The sequence below is a fragment of the Chanos chanos genome, chromosome 2, assembly GCF_902362185.1.
Source record: "Chanos chanos chromosome 2, fChaCha1.1, whole genome shotgun sequence".
Taxonomy (NCBI): domain Eukaryota; kingdom Metazoa; phylum Chordata; class Actinopteri; order Gonorynchiformes; family Chanidae; genus Chanos; species Chanos chanos.
In genome coordinates this window covers 39247177-39262186 of record NC_044496.1, presented here as the reverse complement: position 1 = coordinate 39262186, position 15010 = coordinate 39247177, and the positions used below count along the sequence as shown (strand labels likewise).

General features: G+C 38.7%; 1 protein-coding gene across 1 annotated transcript; it reads right to left on the bottom strand.

Moving 5' to 3' along the window:
- Positions 1 to 4418: 4418 nt before the first annotated feature.
- Positions 4419 to 14821, bottom strand: calb2a (calbindin 2a). Its single transcript, XM_030766389.1, has 11 exons — positions 14728 to 14821; positions 10722 to 10798; positions 9882 to 9971; positions 9361 to 9441; positions 8135 to 8191; positions 7284 to 7361; positions 6287 to 6342; positions 6157 to 6196; positions 5932 to 5985; positions 4767 to 4838; positions 4419 to 4535 (listed from the first exon to the last, which is right to left on the bottom strand). The coding sequence occupies exons 1-11, from the start codon at positions 14819 to 14821 to the stop codon at positions 4419 to 4421; spliced, it is 816 nt and encodes a 271-aa protein (XP_030622249.1).
- Between the last annotated feature and the right edge of the window lie 189 nt (positions 14822 to 15010).

Below are 15010 nucleotides of genomic sequence, written 5' to 3'. Positions count from 1 at the left end.
CAACGAAGACATTTACATAGAACTTCTGTTGGAGACTGGAGGTGACGAAGACGTAGGTTAAGGCAACGGTGGGTGCATTTGCGTTTGTATGTTTATTCTTCTTTTTAAGAGTTCTTTTTAAAAAATCTCTTTCACGCCTTTGGGAAACAGACACTCAAAATTCATGATAATGTTTATTATAGTACACACACACACACACACACACACACACACACACACACACACACACACACACACACACACACAGAGCTTGAACTTCAACAAGTTACAGAACGCTAGATGTGGGATATTCTTTGGTTACAGTACGTTTGACATAAGAAAGAAAGGGGTATTGAGTATTTTTACATCAGAGTATACATGAGTGACGTCTTGTGAATGTTGAGAATTAAACTCTGTGTTTCTTCCACAGCAGTGTCAAACCTATTCATTAATTACTTGCCACAGGCCACTGTAGCTACCTAAGAATGAAATTAGTGACATCCCCAGGATTACTAAAATTTATAAAAAGTCCCAGTCATACCAATCATCTTCGAAAATGACACACAGAAAGTTTGTCATCTAGTTTATGTAGATACAGTGCATTTTCAGCTCGCCCGTGTTAATCTTTGATCAAAGTAATATTGTATGAGCTCATCAATCTCCTCCACTCTGTATCTTGCTCAACTTCTGACCTCCTACGCTGAGTCAGACTTCTATCATCCTGAGAAGTAATTGTTATTTCATGAAAAACAATAAATTGTTATGTTTCAATAATGAGATAGCTGAGATCTTGAGAAAACAATTGTTATGTTGTGATGAGTATAATTAATTAATTTGTTGTCACACACTCTCTTGGCTTAATTACTTAACAATTAAAATTTTTCATTCATTTAATTTTAATTCTTACTCCTGAAGTACTGTTTTGCTGTCTGGGACACGTTAATTCTGCAGCACTGAAATTGTTTTTCATTCGGAATTCGCTTCAAGGATAAGCTGAGGAGTGCTCTGGTTCCTGTCCCAGAGAATCACTTGACCAATGCATTCTACTTCTATTCCTGCACTAATGCACCTGACCTGGCTGATGAAGGGCTTGGTGATTCTGACATGGAGGAAAATAGTCTGCCAAATGGGCCCTAAGGACTGTAGAGGGGAGACAGAGCCATGAGCTGCAGTAATACACAATAGCCACTTGGTGGCAATATTACTTCATATTCAGAAACGTACCAAGCTGGTGATTCAGATGAAATGTTATGTAATTGTGTCCTAACCATTGGGAGTTTGGAATAATCAAAATGAGTTTTCGTTGCTTGAGCTCTTTGCTTCTGTTCTGATAAACCTCTTTGTTGCATTGTTTTTTTTTTTTCCCAGAGAAGAATAACATTTAGTGTTTTTGTCTGGGCCTATGGTTTTAAATTGAACATTTTAAAGAAGAACATGCTCCTTAGCTCCACAGGGAGAGGTTTTACCTTTTTATCTTGTTGTTGTTGCTGGGAGTGTGGCCATTGCATATTCATTTTGCATGCACAGATACGTATTCTAAGTGCTTTCCATAAAGTTAAGGAGAAGGAGTACCATTAAAAACACAAGCTGTTGTCATACTCTCAACTCCTCTTCTCTTCAAATATGTTTTGTTGGAGCTTTGTCCTTTTTTGTCTGCATCTCTCTCCTCTTCCCTGCTCCCTTTCTCCTGTATTCTACCACATCTACCACTTTTTTTGTCTTTCTTTTCTGTGATTTGCCATGCATACAACCCCGTAGGACATTAAGTCCCTATTAATGCAGTAATCTGAGTGGAAAATAGCAAGATGTTGTCTGAAATGAGCCAAGTGTGAATGTTACTTGGGTTGAGTGCATTTCACTGAAAGTTCTTATTTCTCACTATCTATTTACAAGCATGAAGAAACCATGTAATAAATATAATTCAGTGGTTTACCAAACTCGCCTATATATTATAGGAACGTGCACATTTTATAACATATATTTCAGTTTACCTTTATATTATTTACCTTAATATAATAACAGTACTATTACATCAAACAGTGTTAAATATAGAGTAATGCTTACAGGAACAGAGATCTGCATAAATTGTGAAGAGATCTGCATAAATTGTGAGCCATTATAAACTGTCTTGTTATACTAAATAGCTTAACTAAAATTCTATCAATATTATACATGCTGTAATTTGGTCCTGAGGCAAAGTTCTAGATGAATAGCTTATCAAAGCACAATGCCTCTCTAAAAGAGAGTGTCTGTTGTTCAGATTGGGTGTTTGGAGAAGTGTGATTGTTGGTTAAAGCCTAGGAATAAAGACAAAGAAAACAGGAACTGTTATGACTTTCCACAAAGGCGTAAGAGACTTGAGAATGAGTAGACAACATCTGAGGACTTGATTTGAGGTTGTTTGGTCCAGCAGTCATTGTCTAGTCTGGATGTGGCCTAGATGCTGAGTCTACACATTTTTAGCCAATCAAAAATGGATTTTATCATGACGGATTGTATCATGACGGTGCTTTGGTTTGACGAGCAGCCCCACAGGAGTGTGTGGGTGTGTGTGTGTGTGTGTGTGTGTGTGTGTGTGAGTGAGTGAGTGAGTGAGTAAGTGAGTAAGTGCAGCTTGGTGGCTAGTTGGGTTGAGACTGCAGATAACTTATTTAATTCACAGGAGCTATATTTAAAGACGATATGAATAAAACAGCAGGATCCTCCTGAAACATCAATAAGTGATGAGCAATATTTTCCAATATGACACTAGTTTCTTTCATTCCTTTTGGTGTGTGGTTGGCGTGACTTAATTCCTCCATGCCCGTCTCATTTCTCATTCATCTACCTACGTTCCTCTGCAATTCTATTGGCTGGTTTTGCTATTGATGTTTATAGAACTGTGCCAAGCAATTACAACAATTGGCTGGAATTTAATTAAATTTGGACAGTCATGAGAGATAATAATGAGTAACGGAATAGAAATCTGCAGCTGGTGAGTGCTTGTTCCCTCACACATTTTCTCAGAGGACAGAAAGGATCTATATCTCTAAACCATCTGACTTGTGCTGTGTTTACTCTATAGTTAATGTGGCCTTTAGTCGTACAATCATCTTATTAGGGCTGTGTCAACATGATTAACAGAAACACACAATGATGTAGGGTTTGGATAGAAAATTCTTTTTTTAAACCCCAAAAACTCCCTTCTCGTTGAAATATTGAAGAGTTGATGATTAATTGATAGGAATTTCCACAAGCTCTGCTGTATAAGAGCGAAGCCTGTCATATGAATTATTTAGCATGATTTAAAAGCATCTGCACGCAATTAGGAGAGATTTTACCGGGCATATGAAGTTTCTTTACTGAAATACAAATAGAAACTGAATGCATGGGTGACCCGGATTGGGAGTGAGGTTTTTCAGGGTGTAAGCGTGGGATGGACGTGAACACCCTCTGAACCTAAGAAGAGACACTAGAGAATGTTCTAGAAAATGAAGTTTTTAGTTCCCTTGCAAGGACCTCTGCCTTGTTGCCATAAAGTCTTTGAGTCTTTTGGGACCAATCTGTTACACCTGCTACTCAGTCAAATAGGTTAGATCTTAGCACAAGTAAATGACCATAAGGATGGGATCAAAATGATTTTATTTCTTTGTTATGTTGTGTTATGCTAAAACATTCTAAAAATTTCACTAGATACTATCTGTTGCAGTTTTATGTCAGCGTGATTAAATTAGGACCAGAATGTGACTAAATTTGTGTATGTGTGGTTTGGTTAATGACATATGTCTGAGTTTCAATGAACTTTAAGAAAAAAAAAAGTTTACCACTGATTTTGACAGAGATCTTGAAAGGAAGACATGAAACATCATAATCCTCACATATCTTTAATTAATGCTCTCAGTAACATCCTATAACAGTATCAGCCAAAATAAATAAACAAACAAACAAACAAACAAATAAATAAACAAAACTAATTACAGCACAATCCAAACCAGAACTGGGCAGGAGTAAAATGATAAATGGAGAGGGATATTCTTACAGAAAAATGTAGTAAAGGGAAAACTTATATAAATATGAAATTCAAACCAAGCACATGAAGGTAATTTATCTTTTTCTCTTTCTTTTTCATACCATTAAAATCTGCTAGAGCTTCTTCTTTCTGTAAGATTCATTCAACTTTTTCTTTTTTTTAATGTAGAGTTTAAAAACTGAGCAGAGGGCAACATCAGAGCTGGGTCAGTCTGCAGCTGCAGGGAGGGAGCGACAGTGGGGATCGGGGATTGTGGGAGGCGGGAAAGAGACCCTGGTTGTGCTTTTTCAGTGCACATTCATTCAAAACTCGTTTTTTGGGGTAAAAGGGGGGAGGCGGAGGATGGGGCGGTGCCCGGCACATGCACATGGTTACAGTAGTCAGGCAGCTGGAAAAAAGGGGAAACAGGTCATAGGTCAAAGGTCACGATTCACAGCATGGGCTCCCGGCAGAGCACAATCTCTAGCTCTGAGCGATAGAGTTTCCCGCCATCTGACAGAGCCATGATGCTCTTTTTATAACCTGTCAGGTTCTTAGTGTCCACCTCCTGAGGGGAAAGAGAGACACAAAAAAAATACTGAATTAACATCAAACTGGCATCCTTCACTGCTTTTAACTCAAAAATAATGTCTAAGCACGTTGTGTTCAGATAAACTGAATACTCGGGATACGCTGTTTAAAGTTTTCCCTAGTGAGCTGAAGCCCATTTTCAGCTCCAGTAGGGAGGCTGTAGACCTCTGAAGAACAACACTGTGCTCAATATCCCAGTGCTTTTTACCTTGTTGTTCTTTTCATAGAGGTCCCTCAGCAGAGCATCCAGCTCTTGTTCATCAATGTAGCCATTTCCATCCTTTCGAAAGAGAAAAGAAAAAAACGATCACAGGTCAGTTTGATTTGATCAATCTCGCATGATCGTGGCAGAGATCACTGCCCTGAAGCACTCATAGACATAGCAGTGGTTTGGGTTGGGGCTATGTCACAGCTTCCCTTTAATCAGTGGAATGAGAGTGGAATGTTATAATTACTTCTTTTTTTAAAAAAGCTATTTCTCTTTTCTTTTTGGAGAAATGGGGAAGGGAAGTGGAAAGGGTCGGCCTCGTTAGTTGGTTGCATGCTGGAAAACACTTTTTTTTTTTTTTTCCAAAGCTCTGCACATTTTCATTCTGGCACTTTGAGCTATATTAGTGCTCAGCTGACCTGCTATGCTTATCATCCTTACCATTCTTTTTTTTTTTTTTTCTTTACCCATGATTCCATTACGATGACAGCAGCTGCTCCTCATTCAGCTGCAGGGGGTGGTGGTTGAGACAAATGCTAATAAAATATAGATGTAAACCTTTGACAAATATGACCCATGCTTGGGCTATATTCTATCTATAAATTATGTTCCCAGATTGTTTTTTCTATTATACTTGCTCATGCAGCAGCAATGGAGTGACAAAGCTTTGTCTGCCCTAATCATGGTCAAGATATCACAGGAGAGACCAAAATTTGTCAGTTGTTTAATTGTGCATGTGTGAGTGAGTTGGAATGAAAAACTGGTCTTGAAGCATCCATTTAGGTTCAGACTTTGTGCTTAAAAATGAGATGACATTATGGTAGGCCAGTTTTTACAGTTCATATCATGTCCTTTTTCTCAAGCTATTGTCTCACAAATGTTACAACAACCAGGCCCTAACTCACTAAGAGAGAGAGAGAGAGAGAGAGATGACAGGTGTACTATTCACGGTCATTTACCTGCCCGAGAGTGGAAACCCCACACTTGTGCATATATATATGGCTTTCACGAAAGAAGGGTAAGTCAGACGTAAAGAGGGAGAGGAAATTGTGCTTCACTCAGTTGGTGAAACCAGTTTATACAGAACTGTGCACAGCCTTAGAGACTGAGTTTGTTCATTTTTTTTTTTTTGTAGGTTCATTTTTTATACCGGATTCCAGATTACCTTATCGTAGTATGTGAAGATGGCGTTAAACTGTTCAGAAGTCAGTTTGATTCCCTGTAAAAAAAGAAGACAAACAAAGGAGTGTTTTTATACAGAGTGAAAAACTTAAGATTTCACAAAGCCCAAGACAAAGCTCAACAGAATTAGATAAACCAACTCTACCATGTTACTGAGCACTCCTGTGTTCTCCTCAAAATGAGATTTTGCTTTTAGTTATGTGCTTACCTGGAACTTTAGTAAGAAATTCTCCTGAACTGGTAGCAGCCTTAATATTACAAGAGAATAAATGTTAGTATGGGAAAACCATTTGACTGAAGTTGGTTTACATTCTTAAAGTATATTCATGCGTATTTACCTTGCCATTTCAGATAGACCCAGCTTCCCATCACCATTCAGATCAAACATCTTGAGCTATAAAGGAGAGAGAGACAGAGACAGGGAATGACAGAGTGAGACAGAGAGACAGAGAGAAAGACAGAGAAATGCATTACTGTCTGTCACTTGAGACCAGTCTCACAGAATCACGAAAAAATCAGAATCACTCTATGGCCACAGCAAGGATAAATGACTGTAGTCTTCAACCATAATGATATATCGAAAATCTAAGTAAATCTGAGATTGAATATAAACTAATTTTGGGTAACTTTAATGGCATGGTCTACACTCAGTTGCCAATTTCACTACTCATTGCTTTGCTGCAAACTATTAAAGATGATGGCAGCAAAAAATGATTTCTGTTGGGCTGGACAATCAATAATGTAATGAGATTTCTGTTCCATAACTACACTGGAACAATCAAAATGTTTGAGATGTTGCATGCCGCATATGACAGAAAGATCAAATTCTCGGATATGCAGCTGGGCCGTCCTCTTTTGAATAATTCAGCCCAAGCCACTGGCCTGAAGGGACTGACAGATGTTTGCACAGCTGGACTGATAGCCCGTCAGTCACTATGGGTCCAAATCACTCATCACCACAGTCCTTGCCTATTGTACAACTTAGACAATTACATAATAAAAAAAAATCAATCTTAAGTTTTTAGTCTTACTAAATGGCATTTTCCCATATTAGTCCTTTGTGGAAAGTCAAGTGTTCATGTTCAACAGTGGGTTAAATATTGATCAGCTTTTCAAAGACATATGACTTTGAGTCATGTTTACTGTGGCTTACAGTTTGTTTCCATCCATTAGAATCAAAGCTCCCTATGTTGTTCTGTGTAACTAGCGTATACCTATAGGATGAGTATGGCCAGCCTCAGGCAGTAATGCTAAGTCTTCAGTTTAAAACCATTGTATGTCATTATTGCTAAGTGTGGCTTCGAGGCTGATGCTGAACGAGCTTGAGGCACTTACTATTGTTTGTGTGTATTCTTGCAATTTCTGATCATCATAGTGTCTGTTTGCCTTCTTCAGCAGGTCTGAGAGGAAGCCCTATAGGGGAAAAACAAAGGAATCATATACGTCCATATGCCTTTATTGTCGCCTGAGATTGATCACATGAATTCCACCGTCCATTCCATTCCAAATCTGAACACTGTTATCATCAGTCAAGCCACAACCGCATGGAGCTACGTCGATAGCTTTGTCTTGTTGGTTCTGTGAACTTGCCATACATGCAAAAGAGGCAGGTTGTTGATTGGAACATTTGTGGTAGTCATTTGGCCAGTCACAGATAGAAATTCGAGATTGATCTGAGACTTTAAGTTTTGCCCAGATGAGCAGAGAAATGTAGGTCCTTGAAAAATACATTACCAAGGTGCTGTACCTGAAGACTATTAGTTTGAGTAGTGTTTAGAGCATCTGTCCCGATTTGTATACTGTCCTTGCCTACAGCTGATGACATTGAAGTGATTTGCATGGTTTCCATCTGTCTCCCCAGGCACTTCTGATTTATCAGGGATAAGAGATATACCCAAGCTTCCCGAAAAACTACTTTCAATTTCTTTAACAGGGCTAGTTCTTGCAGAGCGGCAGTGTGTTATATTGCAATCAATACATGCAAAGCAAAAGGGCACATATGTAAATTTATATAAGCCATTTTTTTCACAGGTTGTGGTTTTTTTTTCTATTTTCACAATTCCCATGGAAACAATTCTTTACTTCTGTTCTTGTAAGTGTAAGAATTATCGATGTGTAACCCTATCAGAGATCCTAAAGGGACCGTACTTGATAGACCCACACAAGGGAAACTCAGTTAATCTCACCTTCAGTTCATTTGCTTCAATGTAGCCGCTGCGATCTGTATCGTACCTCCGCCAGGCCTACAAATTTACCCAAACATACACAAACAGTCGGTTCACCATGCAGAGTTTAGTGTAAATATAAATTTTACTGAGAGTTCTCCCGAGTGTAGCTCTAATCTAAACTTTCTCTGGTCCATTCAAAACAATTTATCTCATTAAATGAAAATGACATTACATTCATTAAATTTCAGTTAAATTAACTGATAACATCTCTATTTCTATTTCTATTTCTATTTCTCTCTCTCTATCTCTCTCTGTCTCTCATATCATAATTGTCAAGTATTTTCCACTCTGTGATCTCGCTGGAGTTTTCATTATACCTTCTACATATCCAATTGAGCTCCGCATCACATTGTGATAGGACAAGAAGTGAAAAATGCAATTTAATTAATGTTTTAATCTAGCAGCTGTCCCTGTTTCTGGCAAGGGCTCTTATCAAAGATAGATGCCTTCCCTCTTCAGGTCTGTGGAGAATTACAGCAGCACATCTATAATATATGTCTCTGGAAATAGAAGTTTGTACTTCCTCATTCTCTGCCCTGTAAAAGGTTCGCCTGCCAAAGCAGAGTGATTAAAAAGCTTCCTTTTCTCCTTCACTTCACTCTCTTTCCAGCTTGACACAATCAAACGGGCAAAGGGGCCAGTCCTCTTTACCAATATTACTGATAATCACATTTTTGAAAGTCACACTGCGATTAATCAGGAGAAAACGTCAGTATCTCACTGAAAATTGAAAATCATTGTCCTTTTTCTTTCAGCTGAAGACAGGTCTGTTGGTGGTAGGTGACAGTGTGTGAAAAATGTAATATCAGTGAGGCTGCATTTCCATCAATAGAATGATTTACATCTGCTGCCGCTCACTCAGTGGGCTGTGTGTGTGTGTGTGTGCATGTGTGTGCGTGTGTTTGTGTGTGTGTGCGTATGTGCGTGTGTGTTTGTGGGTGCATGTGTGTATGTGTGAGTATGTATGTGTGTAATGTACTGTGTGTGCTTGTTTGGTAAACCAGATGGACTTGCTCAATATTCCTCATGTTGTCTTATTCATGAGAATCGTTTTGACAGGCAGACATCAAAAGGATACTGTTTTTCACAATGCTCCATACTGTGAATCTAATCTTTATTTATGAAGGAATAATTATTCTCTTTGTCTGTTTTTATATATTTCACCATATTGTATCTTTACTTACTGCCATGAATTCAGAGCTTGAGCCCACAAACTGTCTAAAACAGAGGAGGAAGTTCTCTTCTGTGGGTAGGATCTGAGCCAGCTGTGAAGAGAATTATGGATGCGGTCAGGCATTGAGAGAAAGGGGAAGAGAATAGCAAACTGTTTACTCTCTATCTGAGCTAAGTCTTCCACTTCCCATCTCCCATTCTCTCTCTCTCTCTCTCTCTCTCTGTCTCAGTCACACATTGTCTCTCTCTTTCTCAGGTGCTCCTCTCACGAGCTGACAGGTGTGAAGATAAGCCTGCAAAGGGGACAGCTCTGTCCCTTATCCTTTGGGCTTTTTTAAAAGGCCCTGATGGAAAATCTGAAGGGCACACACTCTCTGTATCTGAACCTTCCCAGGGAAGATGTGTTGCCTCCTAGAAATGAAACCCAACTCTTCTACCATACAAACACAAGATGCATCTTTTCAAAAGTCTATTAATTAAAAGTGTCTATTAATTTAAAAAGTCTATTAATTAGTTTAACAAGATGCCTCACCTCTGACATCTCGATTCTCCCATCTTTGTTCTTATCAAATTTCTGCATGAACTCTGTCATCTTCTCTTTAAAAGACACATTTGATGGGTCCTGAAGCACAACACAACCACAGAAAGACAAGTTTATTTCCCTGTTGGCTTGAATATCAACAAATAATGGGCATATTAATTTAAGATTTGACATTCTTATAAAGTATAGTAGCAGTCCCATCACACAGCCAAGCTTTTATACATTTAACATATCCTTGAGCAATCCAGGGAATGTCAAACTCAGTGGTTTCAGGGCAGTTAAACTCTAGTGCCATCTTTGTTAGACTACTGGGCAAGCACGTTTACCATGATTTCCTCTACTCTAATCTTTCTTTATGACTCACAGAGTCACAGAAATCTCTCAAATTAATTGTTATGCACCATCTGGCCAAAGAGTATAATCTGGGGATCCATTCTGAGGCTGTTTGAATATTTAATATGTAGTTGGTTAGAAAAATTGGCTAGGATTTTAATGTCTACCAATATAATAGTGCTGGTTTGTTTAGACAACTTATTGCTTCGAGCTTTGCAAGAAAATCACAGAGGCTTATTAAGAACATAGATCTACACAATCTCTATGCTGCAGGAAAAAAAATACTGCAAGACATTTCTTGATAGAGCAACTTTTCATGCCTCAAATGCATTAAATCGTATTGAAAATATGTTCTTATTTTACCATAAATAACTTCTCATTGGACTCTGTGTCAGACAGGCATCTACAAAGCCCATCTGTACAGAATGTATTACTTTGTTTCATCTTCTTTTGGGTACATTGTATCCATCACTATTTAATCTTTTTTTTCTGTCTTACCACACCAGCTCCTCTCCTTGCAATCTCCAGCTCTTTAAAGAAGTTCTCAAGCTCCTTGCCCTCGATGTAGCCATTACCTGCAATGAAATGAGCCACAGATCATGGACAGCACTGAACAAAACTTCAACACTGAGTTCATGAGTTCTGCATTACTCTTGGTCACAGAGGTTGCTAGACCTCTTCCCCTTCCCACAATGACTGACTCTCTGACAAATGATGCGACATCCTAATTGACAAGTTTAGAGATAAGCTAGCTGTAATGCATGCTGGGTATGTTGGCTGGCAGTCAAAAAAATGGGTGACTACGGCACTTAATTAAAAAGTCTGAACGGCTGTTCACCCAGCAGAGCTTTGAAATCTCTCGTTTTCACTTTGCCACTAATTGGGGCCCTTTACAGCACATGCCTTTTAGATTCATTCATTTGAAAAGAGGAGAAGGAGCTATCCAGCCTGAAAATGTTATTGAAATTCCATCCCACTTTCCAGCAATAAATGAGACATCACCATCTGTGGGTGATTTCCCATGCCAGGAAATTGCTGTACATGTGTGTATGTTTGCGGATTTGTGTGTGTGTGTGTGTGTGTGTGTGTTTGTGTGTGTGTGTGTGTGTGTGTGTGTGTGTGTGTGTGTGTCTGTGTCTGTGTGTGTATATATTTATGTGTATATGTTCGTGCCTATGTGTCAGAGAGTGTTGAACTGTGTACAAGTGAGTGTATCCATGCATGAGTGTGTGTGTGCGTCTGTGTGTGTGTGAGTAACTTGTGAGTAACCATCTTTTCTTTCAACCCTCACAGCAAAATGTTTGATATATATTTTTTTCTCTACCATTATGACTGTGGATTAATATGCCTTTAGACCACAGTGACATTTCCAGGCAGCTGAAAAGCAGGCTCTCTAGGGGAAACTCTTGCTCTGCTATTTACGATCAGCGGAACACAATAATCAGGCATCACCAAGAAACCTTTAAACATGATTGCATTGGAAAACATGATGCAATGCACATTAAGGCAGGCAGTCAAACAACATCTCCCAGTTGCTTGTTTAACAAATTTGCCTCACCACTAACCCACTGAATATGCATTCGATTGGCTCCTGAGGCATTCTATGGAGGGATGGATCAGCTTTATTTAGGCTGAACACCAGGACATGCTATTTAATTACTTTTCAGAAATGCATTGATCTCAGGGTGGATTAAATGGATTTAACTGCTCTGTCTACTCTTGTTCTATTGATGAATCAGTGCTGTGTCATTTTTGAGTGACATTAAACTGTGAATAGGCTCTGTGTCATATTTCATCATTGTAAACATAATTGTAAATCTGTTAAGTGAATAGATTATTTAAAATTACAGTCAATACAATGGGTGGACGTGAATTAGTTAGTTAAGCTCTTCTCAGTGGTATATTTCATTATATTCAGTTTAAACACTCCAATAAAATCACATAATCAGTTTATGATAACTGATAACTGTATAGTACATATTATATGTTCTACCTGGTGACAGATTGCAAACAGAGCCATCTTGATTCTTCTTTGTCTACAGTAGGGTGTGCCATCTTGGAACATTTTACATTTTGATGTGTTTTAACAGGACTGGTGCTTAAATTCTTTGTTTTTTTGTTTAAAAATTTACCCTCCCCAAGAGTCAAAACACAGAACAGGGGTAGGCTATAGTTGGACCATAATTATAAATTGCATTGCTCTTTTAAATGATTTTAAAAATAATAATAACTCAGTTAGTGAAAAAACATGCTTCCACCTTTCCAGACCTTGAGGCCGGTCCACTATGTTTAGATTACAAAACATTATGCCATATTCAGTGAAAGTGGGTATCTTCAAACACCACAAGAGAGGGCTTTCGCTTATAACGAAGCTGTATTGATAATGGCTGGACAAATTAAACTATTATACAACATAACAAGACACCCACACTAAAAAAATTCTCTTCTGGTTCGAGATTTTGCCAACTGTGTTAGAATTTAATACTGCATTGTTCAAAGAGCAGTTATCAGGAAGATCTTGAATGGAGCCACGGGTCTCTTCTGAGTGCTCTCATTTATACCCTTTATTCTTATTCGTTTTTTAAAGTAAAGGTATAGGTAAATGGATCATTTACCAATAGCTTTTAACGACCGTGTCTTTAATTCTGATATTTCCAAAAACAAAACTATAGTTTCTGATAGTTGCCAACAGCTTGGCCTTTATTCATTCATAAAATTTTATCTGTGATACATTATGACACGTTCAGCAAAATCAGTTGGTATACGGCATTAAGAGAGTGCGCCATGACTCAGGAGCGCAGTCATATGGCAAACTCTTCTGCGCACTTTTCCTCTGCATGTCGAAGAAAAAACGAGGCCGAGGACGCTGAGAAATAAATCTGTATCGTTTGGACTGATCTACAAGAGTCTCCAAGTTCCCCTGAATCTCATACTCTTATTTTAAATGAGAATCCGAAGGTGTGTAGTATCAGCGAAGGAGCGCAACGGGCGTTCAACTGGCAACGCGCATCGCCTAGATCTGGAGAGCGGCACCGGCAAAGAACAGCTTAAAACTTTCAAGCTCCACACTGATCTTTGGATGCAGTTTCAACACTCTTACCTCTTATCTGATATCCCTTTGAGAAGGATCTCGTCAGTAAAAGAGGGAAACCGAGGGATGACGATTTCTTAAACTCGTTCTATTGATCTTTAATCTTTAATAATAATTGTAGTAGAAAGTATGTCCTTTGAGACCTAACCAGGAGCACCAGCGAGAAACCTTAGCCTCCCGGTCGATCGAAGTGGTATCGTTTTCCGCAGGATATGACCATTTCCATAGATGCGTAAATGATTAAAGTATTTAACTATAAATAGCCTTATATCGAATGTGTGGTTTACAGTATACAGTGTTTCTAATCGAAGGTCCTATTGTAAGAAACTCATTCATTCAGGAAAAAGTTGCATGTTTAGTATTAATAGCCTATGCATTTTGATGGTAAGCTGTTAAAGGTGCTCCCGTCGCTGACACGCCCATCCGTGTTCCAGTTCGAGGGCTAGTAGATTCTACAAGACTCCCGCTGCATATTTACCCCAGTATACTTTTCAAGTATGTAGAATCTTTACAGATTTGTTTTTAAAAAAGAGTAAGTCTTTAATCAAAAACACATACTGAATTAAGATATTTTCTTTCATCTCCATAGTGGTCCTATGTTTAATCAACATTCCTCACATAGAAACTACAAATAAGCCTATATTGCTGTGAAACGTTGAAATGCACCCATAACTTTCTGTGTAACTGCAGGTGACATTATAATTCTGCATTAACAAAAATCCCCGATAAAGTTAGAATGTGATAATGAGAGTCTGGTTGCAATATATGTATTTTTTTTTACAGAGAGTCCTCTGTTGGTTTAGTTACAGAACACTGTGAAATGTGACGAAAAAACAAACAGCGGATAGTCTCCATCAATAATGTATCTTTTTCCATTAGAAAATGACTAAATGATTTTAAAAAAAGTTTCTTTTTTTTAAAAAATTTGCTCGGGACCTCCCTTGTGAAATAACCATGCAGGCTACTATTCATGATCATATTCATCATATGTTCACCATTTGACTTGCCCGTAGTCACACAACACTTCTACAGATTTATAGGTGTAAGAGCCAGTTTTCATTTAACCGCTGCAATGCTGCACCCGGTAACCAAGGAACGGTACATTGTAAATTATTTCATAACTACTTAGAATAAAACTGTCGGCTAGTATTCATTCCTGAAAGAAGCAGCGGTGCCTTTCGCTCAGTTGTGACAAGTTTGTTGCAGTTAGTATAATATTTCCTTACATATTTTAATAGACGACTCGGCTATACAATTTTCTTGTCCTCACAGGTACAACATAATCTCGAAATCCCCATCCGTATAAACATGTGTACAGTTACGCGTTTAATAATAACATTAAGAAGAAGAAGACGTGCCGTGCGTAATGCAACCAAACTATTTGGTCGCGGGATAACTTGCCCCAGCACTCACCATCAACATCAAAATGCTTCCATATCTCGAGGAACTGGGATGCAGTCAGTTCTGCCAGATGAAGGTAAGGTGGTTGCTGCGCTTTGTTTGCCATGTTTCCCCTCAGCTCTTGCTCCGCGTGTGCTCTAGAAAATCCTATTCGAACTTTGCCACAGTCCGACTCCCGATTCTCATTGTAACCCCCCCTGTGCGCTGCCCGAGCTTTTAAACTCGCGCAGTGGCTGCAGTCCCTCCACGGCCATGCGGGTGGCGCAGTAACTCCAATATACCCCCACCCCCACCC

Coding starts and splice junctions, on each gene's coding strand:
- calb2a (XM_030766389.1), bottom strand. CDS start 14,821: ATGGCAAACAAAGCGCAGCAACCACCTTACCTTCATCTGGCAGAACTG. Junction 9,972..10,721: donor CAAGGAGAGGAGCTGGTGTG/GTAAGACAGAAA, acceptor GTTGTGCTTCAG/GACCCATCAAATGTGTCTTT. Junction 6,343..7,283: donor AAGAATACACACAAACAATA/GTAAGTGCCTCA, acceptor TCTCCTTTATAG/CTCAAGATGTTTGATCTGAA.